The sequence below is a fragment of the Xenopus tropicalis genome, chromosome 9 (genome assembly GCF_000004195.4).
Source record: "Xenopus tropicalis strain Nigerian chromosome 9, UCB_Xtro_10.0, whole genome shotgun sequence".
In the NCBI taxonomy this organism is placed as follows: Eukaryota; Metazoa; Chordata; class Amphibia; order Anura; family Pipidae; genus Xenopus; species Xenopus tropicalis.
This window is the reverse complement of record NC_030685.2, coordinates 2512384-2533728: the sequence shown is the minus strand read 5'-3', so window position 1 is coordinate 2533728 and position 21345 is coordinate 2512384. Positions and strand designations below refer to the sequence as shown.

Here is a 21345-nt window from a genome sequence, read left to right as displayed (position 1 = left end):
ATGGGCTGGGAGGGGTAATAGCAGGGGGTATGGGGCTGGGAGGGGTAAAGCAGTGGGGGGTATGGGGCTGGGAGGGGTAAATAGTGGGGGTATGGGCTGGAGGGGTAATGGCAGTGGGGTATGGGCTGGGAGGGGTAATGGCAGTCTGGTGGTTTTGGGGCTGGGAGGGGTAATGGCAGTGGGGTATGGGCGGAGGGGTAATGGCAGTGGGGGTATGGGGGCTGGGAGGGGTAATAGAGTGGGGGATGGGGGTGGAGGGTAATAGAGGGGGGTATGGCTGGGAAGGGTATAGCCAGTGGGGGTATGAGGGCGGGGGGTAATGAGCAGTGGGGGTACATGGGGCTGGGAGGGGAAGCAGTGGGGGATGGGCTGGGAGGGGGTAATAGCTAGTGGGTATGGGGCTGGAGGGGTACAGCAGTGGGGGGTATGGGCCTGGGAGGCGTTAATAGCAGTGGGGGTATGGGGCTGGGAGGGGTAATAGCAGAAAGTGGGGGTATGGGCTGGGAGGGTAACAGCAGTGGGGGGTATGGGCTGGGGGGGGTAATTAGCAGGGGTCATATGGGGCTGGAGGGGTAATAGCAGTGGGGTATATGGGCTGGGAGGGGTAATAGGCAGTGGGGTACATGGCTGGGAGGGGTAAGATAGCAGTGGGGGTATGGGGCTGGGGGGTAATAGCAGTGGGGGGTATGGGCTGGGAGGGGTAATAGCAGTGGGGGTATGGGGCTGGAGGGTAATAGCATGGGGGTATGGGGCGGAGCGGGTAATAGAGTGGGGGTAATGGGGCTGGGAGGGGTAATAGCAAGTGGGGGTATGGGGCTGGGAGGGGTAATGGCAGGGGGGTATGGCTGGGAAAGGAGGTATAGAGTGGGGTAATGGGGCTGGGAGGGTATAGCAGTGGGGTATGGGGCTGGGAGGGGTAATGGAGGGGGGGTATGGGCTGGGAGGGTATAGAGGGGGGTAGAGGGGCTGGGAGGGGTAATGGCAGGGGGGTAATGGGCTGGAGGGGGTAATTGCAGTGGTATGGGGCTGGGAGGGTAATAGAGTGGTATGGGGGGGAGGGGTAATAGCAGTGGGGTAAATGGGGTCTGGGAGGGTTGGCAGGGGGGGTTGGGCTGGGAGGGGGTAAGAGTGGGGTATTTGGGTCAGTGTAAACAGACCCATACAGTATATACATCATAGGGCCGGTAATTGTTGCACCCAGAAGGTTTCCCAAAAATGAAGTTTTCCACAGGAAGTGTTGCATGTAACACAATAGTTGCTATAAGCCGTGTGTTTTCTCTCTGTGGTTTATTGGAACAGACAAAAAAGGGAGAAAGCAAATTGACATAAGTCACACAAACTCAAAAATGGGCGCGGACAAGATTATGCCCCCTTACATTAATATTTTGGTTGCGCTCCCTTTGGAAAAAATAAACTGAACTCCGTCGCTCCCTATACCACACAATAAGCTCCTGCACCTCTCGGACGTGAAGGGGACGGAAAAGGAGGGAAGGAATGTTGGACCTCTTTGCAAACTTGCCCCAGGTCTTATTGGCGCCTTTTTACCCACAGCAGATTGTAAATTCTCCAGAATGTCTCAAGGATTTAGAATAGTGGCTCATTGCTGGCCAATAGAATACCAGCGCTTTTGTTGCACCAATTTCTGGGGGCTTTTTGATGTATTTTGGTCATGCCAGCTGCTGGAAGAGCCAAGATCAATTGGTCTTGCCTGCTGGAAGAGCCAAGAATCATTGGGTCATTGCCTGCTGGAAAGCAAGATCATGGGGTCATTGCCTGCTGGAAAGCCAAGAATGCATTGGGTCATTGCCTGCTGGAAAGGAGCATAGATCATTGGGGTCATTGCATGCTGGAGAGGCCAAGACATTGGGGTCATTGCCTCTGTTGGAAGAGCCAAGATCATTGGGGGCCATGCTGCTGGGAGAGAAGCAAATCTATTGGGGTGCCTTGCCTGCTGGAAGAGCAAGAATCAATCTGGGGTCATTGCCCTGCTGAGAGAGCCAAGATCCATTGGGGACATTGCCCTGCTGGAAGAACAAAGACAAGTTGGCCCATTGCTGGCTGGAAGAGCCAGATCATTGGGGCCATTGACTGCTGGAAGAGCAAGATCATTGGGGTATTGCCTCTGCTGGAAGAAGCCCAGGATCATTGGGGTCATTGCCGCTGGAAGAGCAAGATCATTGGGCCGATTGCCCTGTCTGAAGAGCCAAGATATTGGGGCCAATTGCACACTGAGTGGAAGAGCCAAGATGATTGGGTCATTGCCCGCTGAAAGACAAATCATTGGGGGCCATTGCCTGATGAAGAGCCAAGATCAATTGGGTCATTGCACTGCTGGAGAGCCAAGATCATTGGATCCATTGCCTCTGTGGAGAGAGCAAAGGATCATTGGGCATTGCCGCTGCTGGAAGAGTCGCAAAGGCATTGGGGCCATTGCTCTGCTGGAAGAGCCAAGATCATTGGGGTATTGCCTGCCTGGAGAAGCCAAGATCATTGGGGTCGATTGCCGCTGCTGGGAAAGAGCCAAGATTCAATTGGGCTCAGTTGCCTCCTGCTGGAAGAACCAAGATCATTGGGGCATATGGCCCTCGCTGGAAGAGCCAAGATCATTGGGCCATTGCCGCTCTGAAGAGCCCAAGACTCAGTGGGCCATTGCCTGCTGGAAGAGCCAAGAATATTGGGTGTCATTTGCGCTGCTGGAAGAGCCAGATCATTGGGGCCATTGCACTGCGGCGAGCCAAGAATCAAGTGGCCATTGCCCTTCTTGGGAAGAGCAAGATCATTGGGGTCTTATTGCCTGCTGGGGCCAAGAGTCAAATTGGGCGCCGATTGCCCTGCTGGACAGATGCCAAGATCATTGGGGCCATTGCCCCCTGCTGGAAGAGCAAGATCATTGGGGCCCATTGCAGCTGGAAGAGCAAGATCATTGGGTCAATTACCAAAAGCTCTATTTGGTCTCATCTGCCACAAGACGTTTCGCCCGGTAAGGATTGTGGCTACTCAAGGTACAGTTTGGGCAAACGAGTTGTTATGTCTCTGTGCTCACAGTGGGCTGGGGCCTGCCATATGTGTGTCATTTAGAAGCTGAGGATAGTGGCGCTGAATGCCCGAGCCTGCAGCAACGCTTGAGTTCTTTGGAAGTGTTTGGGGCTACTTACCCACCACACCGGACATCTGCGTGTTGAAAGGGGGGCAATATTCTTCCGGCCATTTTTGGAGTTGTGTGACTTTAATGTCATTTGCTTTTCCTCTTTTTTGTTCGTTCCATATAACACAGAGAGATAACACGTGTATAGCATACTTGTGTTATGCAACACTTTCCTGGGAAATATTCATTCTGTGAAACATTTCCTGGGGTGCCACATATTTCAGTAGGTGAAAGAAGACAGCGTCCAGTGTGTGACAGTGAGTGAATAGTGACAGTGAGTGATAGTTGAGTGATAGTGACAGTGAGTTGATGTGAGTGATAGTGAGTGAGTGAATGATTAGTGAGGTGATAGTGACAGTGAGTGATTGGAGTGATATGACAGTGAGTTATAGTGATGATAGTGACAGGTAGTGGATAGTGAGTGATAGTGACAGTGAGTGATAGTGAGTGATTGTGAGTGACAGTGAATGAGTAGTGAGGTGATGATTGCAGTGTGACTAGTGAGTGAGTGAATAGTGAGTGACAGTGGTATGATAGTGAAGTGAGTAGATATGAGTGATAGTGAAAGTGAGTGATAGTGAGGTGATAGTCGAAGTGAGTTGATAGTGAGTGATAGTGCACAGTGAAGTGATAGTGAGTGATAGTATGACAGTGAATGATAGTGAGTTGATGTGGACAGTGTGACAGTGAGTGATAGTGAGTGAGAGTGAGTGAAGGTGAATGATAGTGGACAGTGAGTGATAGCTGGAAGTGATGAGTGACAGTGAGGTGATAGTGAGTGATAGTGACAGTGAGTTGATAGTGAGTGACAGTGAAGTGAGTATGGAAGTGAGTACTAGTGTGACAGTGACGTGACACTGAGTGAACAGTGAATGATAGTGACAGTAGTAACAGTGAGTGAACAGATGAGTAACAGTGAGTGAAGTGGAACGTGGAGTACATGTTGACAGGTGAGTGAAGTGTGAAGTGAGTGACAGTGTGTGGACAGTGAGATGACAGTGTGACAGTGTGTGACAGGTGTGTGACAGTAGTGAAGTGTAGTTGACGTGAGTAACAGTGAGTACAGTGTGCAGTGAGTGACAGTGATGACAGTGGACAGTGAGTGACAGTGAGTAAGCAGTGAGTGAACAAGTGTGACAGTGAAGTGACAGTGAGGTACAGTGAAGTGACAGTGAGTGACAGTGTGACAGTGAGTGACAGTGTGACAGTGAGTGAAGGAGTGACAGTGGGAAAGTGAGTGGACGAGTGTGTGTGACGTGAAGTGACAGGGTGACAGTGTGTGCAGTGTGAAAAGTGTGTGAAGTGAGTGACAGTGTGACAGTGAGTTGACAGTGAGTGACAGGTGTGACGTGATGTGACAGTGTTGGACAGTGAGTGCAGTGAGTGACAGTGAGTGGACAGTGAAGTGAGCAGTGAGTGACAGTGGACAGTGATGACAGTGTGTGTAAGGAGTGACATGTGGGTGACAGGTGGACAGTGTAACAGTGAGTGACAGTGTGAAGTGAGTACAGTGGAGTGACAGTGTGTGGTGACGTGAGTGACAGTGGTGTGTGAAGGAGTGAATGTACAGTGTGATGAGCAGTGTGACAGGTGTGTTGAACAGTGAGTGACGTGTGACAGTGTGTGAAATGTTGTGAAGTGTGTGCAGTGAGTGAAGTGTGACGTGAGTGACAGTGAGTGACATGTGACATTGAGTGACATGTGGTGGTGAAGTAGTGACAGGTGACAGTGTGTGACAGTGGAGTTGAACAGGTGACGTGAGGTGACAGTGAGTAACAGTGATGAGTGTGACAGTGAGTGACAGTGAAGCTGTGACAGTCAGGAGGCTGCTCCTGCCCCCCCCCCCTCGGCGTATCACACACGGCATCTGATATATAAATGTTTAATGGCTCCTTATTTTCCCCTGTCTGCAGCATGGCGCCTCCCCCACAGTCTGTGCCCGCCCCCCCCACCCTCACTTGCTGGTCGTTCGATGAAATCTTGACGAGGAAGGCGACTATGGTAATCGGTGTAAGAGGCCAATACGGCTTGTATGGAGGAGACGAGTCTGGGTAGAGAGGGAACGGCCTGAGTCTGTGGTGCCAACGTGTAAATAATTCATTGGGCTTCAGGTTATTGTGAGAGTTAGAATTTACCCTGTGGGGCATTAGCGCCGCTATATGTGCCTCATCCGTATCATAGTGCCTAATGTGCCCCTGACCGTCTATAGTGCCCTAATTGCCTATCCCTGTATCTATAGTGCCCATAATGTGCCTATGAGTCCGCCTTTCTGTTCCCCCACCCTCTGCTTTTCGCTATACAGCCGTGACCCGTATCTCTATAGTGCCAATCTGGCCATCTCCCGTATCATATTGCCTACTGTGCACCTATCCCCGTATCTATTAGTGCCCCAATGTGCCCTATCCCGTATCTATAGTGCCCTAATCTGCCCTATTCCAGTCACTATAGTGCCCTAATGTGCCCCAATCTCTCGTATCTAGTAAGCCTAATCTGCCCCTATCGCCCGTATCTATAGTGCCTAATGTGCCCCTATCCGTATCTATAGTGCCTAATTCTGCCCCTATCCCAGTATCTATGAGTGGCTATGTGCCCTATCCGTATCTATAACGCTAATCGGTGCCCTAATCCAGTATCTATAGTGCGCTATGTGCCCTCTATCCCGAGTTATAGTGCCCTAATGCCCTATTCGTTATCTATAGTCGCCCGTAAGTGCCCCTATCCCGGTCTTAATAGCGCCTATGTGCCCTAATTCCGTATGCTATAAGTCGCCCTAAAATTGTGGCCATATCCCAGTGCCACACACAGTATCTATAGGCGCTCTAATGATGTGCCTATCCCGTGCCACAACGTATCTATAGGCGCCTATTGGCCTTATCCGTGCCCACACACGTATCTATAGTGCCTTAATGTGCCCTATCCCCAGTATCTTAGTGCGCTAATCGTGCCCTATCCGTACGTATAGTGCCTAATGTGCCCCTATCACGTATCTATAGGTGCCGCTAAATTGCCCCTACTCCTGTACTATAGTGCTATAATGTGCCTCTATCGCGTATATATAGTGCCTAATGTGCCATCCCGTAGATATAGTGCCTAAGTGCCCATCCCATAGTTAATAGTGCCACTAAATCTGTGCCAGCTATCCCGTAATTTATAGTGCCCTATATGGTGCCCCTATCCCGTATTATATAGTCCTAATGTGCCCTATCCCCGTATAATAGTATCGTGCCTAATAGGCCCTATCTATATAGTAGCGCCCTAATGTGCCTATGCCCGTATATATAGTCCTACATTGGCCCTATCCGTTATATACGCCCTATTATGTGCCTATCCCGCGTGCCGACCACGTATCTAAGGCCCTATATGTGCCTCTATTCCCGGTGACCCAACGTAGTATATGAGTGCCTATGTGCGCCTACTCCGGTATATATAGCGGCCTATATGTGCCCCTATTCCGTGCGACACACGTATCTATAGGCGACGTAATGTGCCGCTATCCCGTTGCCACACACGTTATATATTATGTGCCTAATGTGCCCTAATCCGATAATATATAGCGCCTCTATGATGTGCTCCTATCCCGTGTGCCCACACACTGTATCTATAGCGCCAGATGTGCCACTATCCCGTTATATATATGCCTATGTGCCCCTATCCCCGTATATATAGCGCCCTAATGTGCCCTAGCCCGTGCCACACACGTAATCTATAGCGCCCTACATGTGCCCCTATCCCGTATATATAGGTGCCCTAAATGCTTATCCCCGTATAATAGGCCCTAAGTGCCTATCCCGTGCCACACACGTATACTATAGCGCAGGATAATGTGCCCCTGATGACCGTGCCAACACACGTATCTATACCCTAGATGTGCCCTATCCCCGTTATATATAGCGCTCTAATGTTGCCTATCGCGTATATATAGTGCTTATGTGCCCCTAATTCCGTATAATAGTGCCCTATATGTGCCATATGCCCTATTCTATATGCCTAGATGTGCCTTCCTATAAGTGCTCTAATGTGCCCCTATCCCGTAAGATAGTGCCCTATGTGCCATATCCCGTATATTATAGCGGCCCTAAGATTGTGCCCTCTATCCCTGTATTATATAGCGTATATGTGCCCCTATCCCCGTATATATAGTGCCCTAATGTGCCCCTATCCCCGTATATATAGCGCCCTAATGTGCCCCTATCCCCAGGCGCCAACACGTTTTCTATGCGCTCTAGATGTGCCCCTATCCCCGTGCCAAAACACGTATATATGTGCCTAAGTGCACTATCCCGTATATATAGGCCCTAATGTGCCCTATCCGTGCCCACACGATCTATAGCGCCCTAGTGTGCCCTTCCCGTGCCACACACGTATATATAGTGCCCTAAGTGCCCCTATCCCCGTATATATAGCGCCCTAATGTGCCCCTATCCCCGTGCCACAAAACGTATTATAGGCGCCTAAATGTGGCCCCACTTATTCCCCAGTATTATAGTGCCGCTAATGTGGCCCATCGCCGTATATATAGCGCCCTAATGTGCCCATCTCGTTGCCCAACAGTTCTATAGCGGCCTAATGTGCCACACCCTGTATATTAGTGCCTAATTCCCTAATCCCCAGTATATAATAGCGCCTAATGTGCCCTATCCCGCGGCACCACGTATCTATAGCGCCTAATGTGCCCTATCCGTGCCCACACACGTATCATATAGCACCTTAGATTGCCCTATCCGGTATTTAGTGGCCCTATAGTGCCCTACCCGTGCCAACACGTTATCTATAGCGCCCTCATGTGCCTATCCGTGACTAACAACGTATTATCGCCCTAATGTGGCCCATCCCGTAATATATAGAGCACATGTGACCTATCCCGTCCATCACCAACGTATCTTAAGCCTAATGTACCTATCCGGAATATAGGCCATAATGTGCCGCTACCCCGTCCCACACACGTATCTATAGCCCTAATGTGCGCTATCCCGTGCTTACCACATCTCTATATGGCGTAATAATGTGCCCTATCCCGTGCGCACAATGGTAATCTATAGCGCGCTAATGTGCCCCACTCCCGTATGCTATTAGCGCTAAGATGTGCTCCTAATCCCCGTGCCACAACGATCATAGCGCCTAATGTGCCTATCTCTCGTGACTATACACGTATCTATAGCGCCTAGATGTCCCTATCCCGTGCTATCACGCCGATCTATAGCGCCTATGTCCCTATCCGTGCCCACACGTAATATGTGCCTAATGGTGCCCTATCTCGATATATAGCGCCTCTAGATGTCCCCTATGCCCAGTGCCAACACTATTATAGCGCCTATATGTGCCCTATCGCCCGTGCACACACACGTATATATAGTGCTCTAATGTGCATCCCGTATAATATAATTGCGCCCTAAATGTGCCCTAATCTCCGTGCCACCACACTATCTTACATTACATTACATTACATTAACATTTAATTATATAAAGCGCCAACATATTCCCGAGGCTGTACAATAAGGGGGGTTACTACTTGGACAAGACATGGTAACATATAAGCAGATTAATAACCGATACAAGAGGTGAAGAGGGCCCTGCAAAAGAGCTTACACATATCTAATAGGCCTAGCCCCTATCCCGTGCCCATGAACGTATCATAGCCTAATGTGGCCCCCTATCCCCGTGTCCAATCACGTATCTAAGCCCCTAATAGTGCCCCTATTCGTGCCCAAACGTATGCTATAGGCGTTCCGCTAAATGATGCCCTATCCCCATGTGCCACACAGATTATCTAATAGCGCCTAATGTGCCCTATCGCCGTGCCACCGTATCTATAGCGCCCAAAGTGGCCCTATCTCCCAGTGCCCCCCAACACCGTACTATAGGCCCTAATGTGCGCTATCCTCCGTGCCACATAACGTATCGTATACGCCCTAAGTGCCCTTATCGTGCGTGCCTCACGACAACGTATCTATAGCGCCTAATGTTGCCCCATTCCCGTGCCCACACACGTATCTATAGCGCCCTAATGTGCCCCTATCCCCGTGCCCACACACGTATCTATAGCGCCCTAATGTGCCCCTATCCCCGTGCCCACACACGTATCTATAGCGCCCTAATGTGCCCCTATCCCCGTGCCCACACACGTATCTATAGCGCCCTAATGTGCCCCTATCCCCGTGCCCACACACGTATCTATAGCGCCTAAAGTGCCCTAATCCCCGTGCCCATACACGTATCTATAGCGCCCTAATGTGCCCCTATCCGCGTGCCCACACACGTATCTATAGCGCCCTAATGTGCCCTATCCCCGGCCCACACGTGCCCCCCTATCACAACGTATCTATAGTGCCCTAATGTGCCCTATCCCCGTGCCCACACACGTATCTATAGCGCCCTAATGTGCCCCTATCCCCGTGCCCACACACGTATCTATAGCCCCTAATGTGCCCCTATCCCCGTGCCCACACACATATCTATAGCGCCCTAATGTGCCCCTATCCCTGTGCCCACGGCCCTTTTCTCTGTAATAATAAAACAGTACCTGTACTTGATCCCAACTAAGATATAATTACCCCTTATTGGGGCAGAACAGCCCTATTGGGTTTATTTAATGGTTAAATGATTCCCTTTTCTCTGTAATAATAAAACAGTACCTGTACTTGATCCCAACTAAGATATAAGATACCCCTTATTGGGGCAGAACAGCCCTATTGGGTTTATTTAATGGTAAATGATTCCCTTTTCTCTGTAATAATAAAACAGTACCTGTACTTGATCCCAACTAAGATATAATTACCCCTTATTGGGGCAGAACAGCCCTATTGGGTTTATTTCATGGTTAAATGATTCCCTTTTCTCTGTAATAATAAAACAGTAACTGTACTTGATCCCAACTTTAATGATTTTTAGCAGACTTAAGTTATGGAGATCCAAATTACGGAAAGATCCCTTATGTGGAAAACAGGCCCCATACCTGTGTATGTACTAGTGGCTTATGTAGGGTACCGGGGCCCAGACACAGGAAGGGAGATGGGGAATTACAGGCAGAGGGGAGCGCGGTGCTTGGGTTCCCGGGGGGACGTTGGATTAGGAGCTCAGTTGCCCTAAAGCCCCGGTACCTGCCCCGCAGTCTGTGTAACGGCATCAGGGTTTCAAGAACAGCGCAGGCACCAGAAATGTTATTTTTTGTACACATGTCCTTAAAGGAACAGTAACACCAAAAAATGAAAGTGTATAAAAGTAACTAAAATATAATGTGCTGCTGCCTGCACTGGTAAAAGTTGTGTATTTACTTCAGAAAGTCTACTATAATTTATATAAATAAGCTGCTATGTAGCCATGGGGGCAGCCATTCAAAGGAGAAAAGGCACAGGCACATAGCAGATAACAGATAAAACACTATTGTATTCTACAGAACTTATCTGTTATCTGCTATGTAACCTGTGCCTTTTCTCCTTCTTTCCAGCTTGAACGGCTGCCCCCGGGGCTACACAGCGGGGTATTTATATAAACTATAGTAGGGTTTCTGTAGCAAACACCCCAGCTGTACCAGTGCAGGAATGGCTGCCCCCGGGCTACACAGCGGGGTATTTATATAAACTATAGTAGGGTTTCTGTAGCAAACACCCCAGCTGTACCAGTGCAGAATGGCACACAGCGGGTGTGGGTTTCTGTAGCAAACACCCCAGCTGTACAGTGCAGGAATGGCTGCCCCGGCTACACAGCGTGGTATTTATATAAACTATAGTAGGGTTTCTGTAGCAAACACCCCAGCTGTACCGTGCAGGAACGGCTGCCCCGGGGCTACACAGCGGGGTATTTATATAAACTATAGTAGGGTTTCTGTAGCAAACACCCCAGCTGTACCAGTGCAGGAATGGCTGCCCCGGGGCTACACAGCGGGGTATTTATATAAACTATAGTAGGGTTTCTGTAGCAAACACCCCAGCTGTACCGGTGCAGGAACGGCTGCCCCCGGGGCTACACAGCGGGGTATTTATATAAACTATAGTAGGGTTTCTGTAGCAAACACCCAGCTGTACCGGTGCAGGAATGGCTGCCCCGGGGCTACACAGCGGGTATTTATATAAACTATAGTAGGGTTTCTGTAGCAAACACCCCAGCTGTACCAGTGCAGGAATGGCTGCCCCGGGGCTAACACAGCGTGGTATTTATATAAACTATAGTAGGGTTTCTGTAGCAAAACACCCCAGCTGTACCAGTGCAGGAATGGCTGCCCCGGGGCTACACAGCGGGGTATTTATATAAACTATAGTAGGGTTTCTGTAGCAAACACCCCAGCTGTACCAGTGCAGGAATTGGCTGCCCTCGGGGCTACACAGCGGGGTATTTATATAAACTATAGTAGGGTTTCTGTAGCAAACACCCCAGCTGTACCAGTGCAGGAACGGCTGCCCTCGGGGCTACACAGCGGGGATTTATATAAACTATAGTAGGGTTTCTGTAGCAAACACCCCAGCTGTACCAGTGCAGGAATGGCTGCCCCCGGGGCTACACAGCGGGGTATTTATATAAACTATAGTAGGGTTTCTGTAGCAAACACCCCAGCTGTACCAGTGCAGGAACGGCTGCCCCGGGGCTACACAGCGGGTATTTATATAAACTATAGTAGGGTTTCTGTAGCAAACACCCCAGCTGTACCAGTGCAGGAATGGCTGCCCCCGGGGCTACACAGCGGGGTATTTATATAAACTATAGTAGGGTTTCTGTAGCAAACACCCCAGCTGTACCGGTGCAGGAATGGCTGCCCCCGGGGCTACACAGCGGGGTATTTATATAAACTATAGTAGGGTTTCTGTAGCAAACACCCCAGCTGTACCAGTGCAGGAATGGCTGCCCCCGGGGCTACACAGCGGGGTATTTATATAAACTGTTATATGTTACTGTTCCTTTAAGCGCCAAGTGAGCCAGACTGGTGGGGGATTAGGGCAGTACAGGGTAGGCAGCAGATTAGGGCAGGACAGGGTAGGTGGGGGATTAGGGCAGTACAGGGTAGGTGGGGGATTAGGGCAGTACAAGGTAGGTGGGGGATTAGGCGGCAGGGTAGGTGGGGAAATTAGGGCAGTACAGGGTAGGTGGGATTGGGCAGTATAGGGTAGGTGGGGGGATTAGGGCAGTGAAGGTAGGGCGGGGGATTAGGGCAGTAACAGGGTAGGCGGGGGATTAGGGCAGTACAGGGTAGGCGGGGGATAAGGGCAGTACAGGGTAGGTGCAGGTAGGTGGGGGATTAGGGCAGTACAGGGTAAGGTGGGGGATTAGGGCAGTACAGGGTAGGTGGGGGATTAGGAGCAGTACAGGGTAGGCGCGGGGATTGGCAGTACAGGGTAGGTGGGATTAGGGCAGTGCAGGTAGGTGGGGGATTAGGGCAGTTGCAGGGTAGGTGAGGGGATTAGGGCAGTAACAGGGTAGGTGGGGGATTAGGGCTCAAGTACAGGGTAGGGGGGGATTAGGGCATACTAGGGTAGGTGGGGATTAGGGCAGTACAGGGTAGTGGGGGATTAGGGCAGTACAAGGGGGTAGGTCAGGGATTAGGCAGTATAGGGTAAGGTGGGGGATTAGGCAGGTACAGGGTAGGTGGGGGATTAGGGCAGTACAGGGTAGGTGGGGGATTAGGGCAGTACAGGGTAGGCGGGGATTAGGGCAGTACAGGGTAGGCGGGGGGATTGGGCAGTTACAGGTAGGCGGGGATCGGGCAGTACAGGGTAGGTGGGGGATTAGGGCAGTACAGGGTAGGTGGGGGATTAGGGCAGTACAGGGTAGGTGGGGGATTAGGGCAGTACAGGGTAGGTGGGGGATTAGGGCAGTACAGGGTAGGTGGGGGATTAGGGCAGTACAGGGTAGGTGGGGGATTAGGGCAGTACAGGGTAGGTGGGGGATTAGGGCAGTACAGGGTAGGAATAAAAGAGAAGTTTCCCCACAGGGGGTCCCACTAGACAGAATGGAGGGGGGGGTATCCTGCACTGGAACACTATAGGTGACTGATGGGCCAATGGCAGACAGTTTGGTGCGGCCACCAGAAATAATAATCGCCGGGGGTGAGGGGTTGCCCAAATTCAACCTGTTTGCCGTTGCCCTAAAGCAAAGGGTCATTTACACAATCCTTTCCTTCACTTGCCCCTGTGCCCTGCACCTCCTGCATCATCTCTCTATTGCCCCTCCTGCCCCCCCCATATAACTACCCTCACATCCCACCCAGCGTTGCATAGCTGCACCTACTAACTGCCAACCCATGTAGATTGCAAGCTCTTTGGGGGACTAGTAAAGGTATGAGGTCCCAGAATTCCCCTGGCTCCTACACGTGACATAGAATAGCCAATGAGAATCCATGCACCAATGCGCTCAGTGTTACATGCATTGCTGCACAGAGTTACCCAAACTTGCTGTGTGGGCACAATGAGTTAGTTACCCCCCCCCCCCGGGGCAGCACTAATGATGGGGGGGGCACTGACGGATCCAGCCATACACATTCATACAGATTAGGCTAAACCTGCTAGGCTGCCATTTAGTAGAAATGCGACAGGAGCCCTGACAGCTCCCATGCATGAATATTCCCAGCCAATGAATGGTACCGGCTACTGGGCCAAACCTGTCATGACTGCCCCCGTCATACCCTCAGGCCTTCCCCCCCCCCCCGGGCTGTCGGTAACTTTAGGCAATACCTCCGCTACCCCCCCCCCGGGCTGTCGTTTTTACTTTAGCAACCTCCCGCACCCCCCCCCTCCGGGCTGTCGGTAACTTTAGCACCTTCCGCTAGCCTCCCCCCCGGGCTGTCGGTACTTTTAGCACCTCCGCTACCCCCCCCCCTTTTACTCTCTATTTGTGTCCCAATTTGTGTCCTCTGGGGCCCTAAGGTCCTTGCTGGGACCCCCATTCCCTGTGCTTACAGACTTCCTGAGAAAAACAACCCCCCCCCCCCATGGCCCACGCCAGCAGCGGTACCCGCGTGTGTATAGTGCAGGCTTATTGCTAGAATAAATCTCCTCCCTGATTGGCTAGTAAGTGCTCTCAGTGTTGCCTTTCCCGCTGTGCCCCTACATTCTCTCCCCCCTGTGCCCCACATTCTCTCCCCTGTTGCCCCACATTCTCTCCCCTTGCCCCACTTCTCTTCCCCCTGGTGCCCACATTCTCTCTCCCTGTGCCCCACATCGCTTCTCTCCTGTGCCCCACATTTCTCTGCTCCCTGTGCCCACAATCTCTCGCCCTGTGCCCCACATTCTCTCCCCTGTGCCCCACATTCTCTCCCCCTGTGCCCCACATTCTCTCTCCCTGGCCCCCGATTCCTCTCGCTGTGCCCACATTCTCTCTCCTGGTGCCCCATTCCTCGCCCTGTTGCCCCACAATTCTCTCTCCCCTGTGCCCCACATTCTCTCCCCCTGTGCCCCACATTCTCTCTCCCTGTGCCCCACATTCTTCTCCCCGTGCCCCACATTCTCTCTCCTGTGCCCGACAATCTCTCTCCCTGTGCCCCACATTCTCTTCCCCCTATGCCCCACAATCTCTCTCTCTGTGCCCCACATTCTCTCTCCCTGTGCCCCAACATTCTCTTCCCCTGTGCCCCACATTCTCTCTCCCTGTGCCCCACATTCTCTCTCCCTGTGCCCCACATTCTCTCTCCCTGTGCCCACATTTCTCTCTCCCTGTGCCCCACATTCTCTCCCCTGTGCCCCACATTCTCTCTCCCTGTGCCCCACATTCTCTCTCCCTGTGCCCCACATTCTCTCCCCCTATGCCCCACAAATCTCTCTCCCTGTGCCCCACATTCTCTCTCCCTGTGCCCCACATTCTCTCTCCCTGTGCCCCACATTCTCTCTCCCTGTGCCCCACAATCTCTCGCCCTGTGCCCCACATTCTCTCCCCTGTGCCCCACATTCTCTCCCCCTGTGCCCCACATTCTCTCTCCCTGTGCCCCACATTCTCTCCCCTGTGACCCCACATTCTCTCCCCCTGTGCCCCACATTCTCTCTCCCTGTGCCCCACATTCTCTCTCCCTGTGCCCCACATTCTCTCTCCCTGTGCCCCACATTCTCTCCCCCTGTGCCCCACATTCTCTCCCCCTGTGCCCCACATTCTCTCTCCCTGTGCCCCACATTCTCTCCCCCTGTGCCCCACATTCTCTCCCCCTGTGCCCCACATTCTCTCTCCCTGTGCCCGACAATCTCTCCCCCTGTGCCCCACATTCTCTCCCCCTGTGCCCCACATTCTCTCCCCCTGTGCCCCACATTCTCTCCCCTGTGCCCCACAATCTCTCTCCCTGTGCCCCACATTCTCTCTCCCTGTGCCCCACATTCTCTCCCCCTATGCCCCACAATCTCTCTCCCTGTGCCCACATTCTCTCTCCCTGTGCCCCACATTCTCTCCCCCTGTGCCCCACATTCTCTCTCCCTGTGCCCCACATTCTCTCTCCCTGTGCCCCACATTCTCTCCCCCTGTGCCCCACATTCTCTCCCCCTGTGCCCCACATTCTCTCTCCCTGTGCCCCACAATCTCTCCCCGTGCCCCACAATCTCTCTCCCTGTGCCCCACAATCTCTCCCCGTGCCCCACATTCTCTCCCCCTGTGCCCCACATTCTCTCCCCTGTGCCCCACATTCTCTCCCCCTGTCCCACATTCTCTCCCCCTGTGCCCCAAATTCTCTCCCCCTGTGCCCACATTCTCTCCCTCTGTGCCCCACATTCTCTCTCCCCTGTGCCCCACATTCTCTCCCCCTGTGCCCCACAATCTCTCCCCCTGTGCCCCACATTCTCTCCCCCTGTGCCCCACATTCTCTCTCCCCCTGTGCCCCACATTCTTTCCCCCTGTGCCCCAAATTCTCTCCCCCTGTGCCCCACATTCTCTCGCCCTGTGCCCCACATTCTCTCTCCTGTGCCCCACATTCTCTCCCCCTGTGCCCCACATTCTCTCCCCCTGTGCCCCACATTCTCTCCCCCTGTGCCCCACATTCTCTCCCCCTGTGCCCCACATTCTTCCCCCCTGTGCCCCAAATTCTCTCCCCCTGTGCCCCACATTCTCTCCTCTGTGCCCCACATTCTCTCTCCCCCTGTCCCCACATTCTCTTCCCCCTGTGCCCCACAATCTCTCCCCCTGTGCCCCACATTCTCTCCCCCTGTGCCCCACATTCTCTCTCCCCCTGTGCCCCACATTCTTTCCCCGCCTGTGCCCCAAATTCTCTCCCCCTGTGCCCCACATTCTCTTCGCCCTGTGCCCCACATTCTCTCTCCCTGTGCCCCACATTCTCTCTCCCTGTGCCCCACATTCTCTCTCCCCCTGTGCCCCACATTCTCTCCCCCTGTGCCCCACATTCTCTCCCCCTGTGCCCCACAATCTCTCCCCCTGTGCCCCACATTCTCTCTCCCCCTGTGCCCCACATTCTCTCTCTGCCCAATGGCTGACTTACCCCAGTGCCCCAGCCCTGCAGAGCATCCCCTCATCCTCCCTTCCCCGCAGTCGGGGGGCCCATTACCTTGCGGACACTATGATGGTGTTGGATTCGTCCCCTCGGAAGATGCGCAGTCGCCGCAGTCCGGCCTTGGAGAGGAGAAAGAGACCCGGGAAGAAGAGACTCCCAGCCACCAAAACATGTACCATTGCGGCAGAGAAAGGAGGGATGAGGCAGAGAGAGAGGGGAGAGAGGGATGGGGGGAGGAGGAGGCGGGGATGAGAGAGAGATGGAGAGATAGAGTGAGAGCTGTGGGAGGGAGAGACAGGGGGAGGTGAGACAGATACCGGGGAGAGACCCACCAGCACACGGATGCAGGGGAGACAGTCCCAGGAGGGAGAGACAAAGAGACAAGAGGGGACTGGGGAGGGAAGGGGTCAGGCACTGGGAGGGAGGGGCGCAGGGGCTGGCTGCTCCCCGGGGGGGGGGGGGGGGGATGCTGAGTGGTACCCAAGCTACTGCCCTCACTGATACAGGGCACAGGGGGCACAGGGAGGCACACACACAGGGACACTCACTGACAGGGGGAGACAGAATGGCACAGGGGGAGGGTCACTCAGGACAAGGGGGAGGGGCTTAAAGGGATAGGATTGATTTTATTCCCCCTGCCCTGCAGCTCCTGTCATAATCCGGCTCGGGAATGTCTCCTAATCCTGCCCATAAGCACCGGCTGTATGGGGCCCGGCACCTACCCCTGGCATGGGGGTATACATGTGCCATATAGTAGGCTGGCTGTATAATAGGCTGGCATGGCTGTATAATAGGCTGGCTGTATAATAGGCTGGCATGGCTGTATAATAGGCTGGCATGGCTGTATAATAGGCTGGCACGGCTGTATAATAGGCTGGCACGGCTGTATAATAGGCTGGCATGGCTGTATAATAGGCTGGCTGTATAATAGGCTGGCATGGCTGTATAATAGGCTGGCATAGCTGTATATTAGGCTGGCAAAGCTGTATAATAGGCTGGCACGGCTGTATAATAGGCTGGCATGGCTGTATATTAGGCTGGCATGGCTGTATAATAGGCTGGCATAGCTGTATAATAGGCTGGCATAGCTGTATAATAGGCTGGCATGGCTGTATAATAGGCTGGCATAACTGTATAATAGGCTGGCATAGCTGTATAATAGGCTGGCATAGCTGTATAATAGGCTGGCATAGCTGTATAATAGGCTGGCATAACTGTATAATAGGCTGGCATGGCTGTATAATAGGCTGGCATAACTGTATAATAGGCTGGCATAGCTGTATAATAGGCTGGCATGGCTGTATAACAGGCTGGCATGGCTGTATAATAGGCTGGCATAGCTGTATAATAGGCTGGCATAGCTGTATAATAGGCTGGCATAGCTGTATAACAGGCTGGCATGGCTGTATAACAGGCTGGCATGGCTGTATAACAGGCTGGCATAGCTGTATAACAGGCTGGCATAGCTGTATAACAGGCTGGCATGGCTGTATAACAGGCTGGCATAGCTGTATAATAGGCTGGCATAGCTGTATAACAGGCTGGCATGGCTGTATAACAGGCTGGCATAGCTGTATAATAGGCTGGCATGGCTGTATAATAGGCTGGCATAGCTGTATAATAGGCTGGCATAGTTATATAATAGGCTGGCATGGCTGTATAATAGGCTGGCATAGCTGTATAATAGGCTGGCATAGCTGTATAATAGGCTGGCATAGCTGTATAATAGGCTGGCATGGCTGTATAATAGGCTGGCATGGCTGTATAATAGGCTGGCATGGCTGTATAATAGGCTGGCATGGCTGTATAATAGGCTGGCATGGCTGTATAATAGGCTGGCATGGATGTATAATAGGCTGGCATAGCTGTATAAGAGACGGGTATGACTGTACCTCTGTATAAGAGACGGGTATGACTGTGCCTCTGTATAAGAGACGGGTATGACTGTGCCTCTGTATAAGAGACGGGTATGACTGTGCCTCTGTATAAGAGACGGGTATGACTGTGCCTCTGTATAAGAGACGGGTATGACTGTGCCTCTGTATAAGAGACGGGTATGACTGTGCCTCTGTATAAGAGACGGGTATGACTGACTGAAGGAGATGCCGTGCTTCATCACCCAGGTGCAAAAACGTGCTCACATGGAAGTGCCACACAGTGCAGAAGGGTGCAGTGATTTAGCCTCAAAAGAGGCTAAGTCCGTTAAAACTCCGGGTCCACCGGCCAAAGAATAAAAAAAAAATAAAGGAGAAATAACAAAATGACAATAAAAAAAAAAACAAAATAAAAAGAAAAAAAATATGTTAAAAAAAATGAAAAATATAAATAAATAGCAATAGATAAAAATGAAAAGAAGAAAAAAGAAAAAAAAAATATAAAGAAAAAAAAATATAAACATATAAAGAAAAAAATATAATTTAAATAAACAAGAAAAAAACAAAAAAGATAATGCAGATAAATAAAGAAAATATAATAGAAATAAAAAAAAAAAAAAGTAAAAAGCAAAATAAAAAAAAAAAGAAAAAAAAAATATAAAAAAAAAAATAATAAAATAAAAACGAAAAACAAAAAAAAAAACAATATCAACAATTAAAAAAAATAAGATTAAAAGAAAAAATAAAAAGCAAAACTAAATAAAAAAATAAAAAACGAAAAAAAAAAAGATTTAAAATGAAAACAAACAGTAAAAAGAAGACAATAAAAAAGAAATAATTATAAATATCAAAGAAATAAATCTAGAAAAAAAAAATATACAAAAATAAATTGAATAATAAAAAAAACAAAAATATCAAAAAAAAGAAGAAATCTCAAACATAAAAGGAAAGGAAAAAAACTAAAAAAAACTAAGAAAAAAATCAAACAGCATAAAATTAAGATAAAGTAAAAAAAAAAAAAATACGGAACAGAAAAGATAAAAAAAAAAAAAAAAGTATTAAAATTAAAAGAAAAAATAAGACAAAAGAATATATAAAAAAAAGAAAAAAATAAGAGAAAGATAGAATATGTAAATAAGGAAATGAAGAAAAAAGAATAAAATAAAAAAACAAAAATAAGAAAAGATATATATAAAAAAAAAAAAACATGAAATATAAAAAAAGGAAGAAGAGATATAGAAAAAAATATTTGAAAAAAAAAAATAAAAAAAAAAAGATATAGTAGAAAAATAAAGTTAAAAAAAAGTAATAAATAAGACATAATTAGAAAAGAAAAAAAATTTAAATAGCAAAAATATATAAAGGAAATAACAAAAGGTTGCAGCATGGTTCCAGAATTCTTCGGGGACCCCTTCGCCGAAGCTCATGGGAACCCCTTTATCCCCGACCTCCCCGGCCAAAAGACCAGCGGGAGGCAAGGGTCTTCGGGTCTCCTTCGCCGCAAGGCTAGGGAGACCCCTTTATCCATTCTCCTCCCAGCCGAAGCAGAGAAGGGGTCCGGGAACAAGTGGACCTCCGAAGAGGTCCCGCCACAGGGTGCGCCCACTCCAGGGGCCGGGAAATCAGGCAATTAAAAACCCGGAGGTTTATTGCACCGAAATCCTATGTGCTTAAAAAAGTGCTAAATGAATGTATGAAAAAGTGCGACATACAAACATTAAAATACATAAATATAAAAAAGTGGCTTAAAAAGCCCCAGCCTTTCGGCCGGATTATAAAAATGTGCAGAATAGAATAAAGTACCGTGTGCGCTAAAGTGCCAGGTGCATCACCAAGTGATTTTCTGGCACCCCAGGGGTGTAAATCCTGGGGCGCAGTGCGGGCTCAATTTTCTGTTTGCAGGCCCTTTGGCCAGAGGATCGAGTGCCTCTCTGCCCAGCAGTAGGGAGGGTCCCGGTATTGACAGCCCTTAGCTAGGGTGCCAACCCCCCCCCCCCCAGGAACAGATACTACACTTGATCTTAGCCAAAAGGCCGAGAAGCGGGAGAGATACCAATGTACTATATACCAGCGTAGCTTTGCCCTTATACTCAGCACAATTCAGAGAGCACAGTGGCCCTTTAAGGCGCATCTAGCAGGATGCAGAAAGCCCCCCAGGTTAATTTTGGGGTGAGTTAAGGGAACAGCAGGGCATACAGCATTGAGAAAAGGGGGTGTAGGGAAGAGAGGGAATGTAATCAGCACTGGGCATAACCCCCTCCTACACTGGCACAAACCCCTCCTACACTGGCACAATGTGGGTAAAGCCTGACATTATGGGCCACTTCAACCTGCCGCTTGCATGATGGGAAAACGATCCAGCCAATGGCTGTGGGTAAAGGTTCCCAGGCGGCTACATAGACACCGAGTAGCTGTGTATGTCTGCGGGAGAGCAGTGCCCTCTAGCGCCTACAAGCAGTATGTGCGGTACAGCCGCTAATGGGCTCCTAGTGCCTACGGGCAGTGTGTGCGGTACAGCCGCTAATGCGCTCCGACTGCCTACGGGCAGTGTGTGCGGTACAGCCGCTAATGTGCTCCTAGTGCCTACGGGCAGTGTGTGCGGTACAGCCGCTAATGCGCTCCGACTGCCTACGGGCAGTGTGTGCGGTACAGCCGCTAATGGGCTCCTAGTGCCTACGGGCAGTGTGTGCGGTACAGCCGCTAATGGGCTCCTAGTGCCTACGGGCAGTGTGTGCGGTACAGCCGCTAATGGGCTCCTAGTGCCTACGGGCAGTGTGTGCGGTACAGCCGCTAATGTGCTCCTAGTGCCTACGGGCAGTGTGTGCGGTACAGCCGCTAATGTGCTCCTAGTGCCTACGGGCAGTGTGTGCGGTACAGCCGCTAATGGGCTCCTAGTGCCTACGGGCAGTGTGTGCGGTACA

At 50.7% G+C, this 21345-nt stretch overlaps 2 protein-coding genes and 1 pseudogene across 2 annotated transcripts in view; all 3 read right to left on the bottom strand.

The window, feature by feature from the left end:
• tlcd3b (TLC domain containing 3B) overlaps positions 1-16955 on the bottom strand; it is a 31797-nt gene extending 14842 nt beyond the window's left edge. Inside the window, exons 1-2 of the mRNA XM_031892895.1 lie at positions 16605-16955; positions 5143-5192 (exon numbers count right to left, since the gene is read on the bottom strand). Of these exons, the coding sequence (XP_031748755.1) occupies positions 5143-5192; positions 16605-16729 (175 nt within the window). The 5' untranslated portion in view covers positions 16730-16955. The remainder of the gene's footprint in view (positions 1-5142; positions 5193-16604) is intronic.
• A 55-nt stretch (positions 16956-17010) lies between these two features.
• On the bottom strand, positions 17011-19811 carry LOC116407623. The gene is made up of 2 exons (XM_031893307.1): positions 19797-19811; positions 17011-18175 (listed from the first exon to the last, which is right to left on the bottom strand). Exons 1-2 carry the CDS (start codon positions 19809-19811, stop codon positions 17228-17230), a joined length of 963 nt encoding a protein of 320 aa, XP_031749167.1. The 3' UTR covers positions 17011-17227.
• Positions 19812-20369: 558 nt separating this feature from the next.
• Positions 20370-20469, bottom strand: LOC116407878 (annotated as a pseudogene).
• Between the last annotated feature and the right edge of the window lie 876 nt (positions 20470-21345).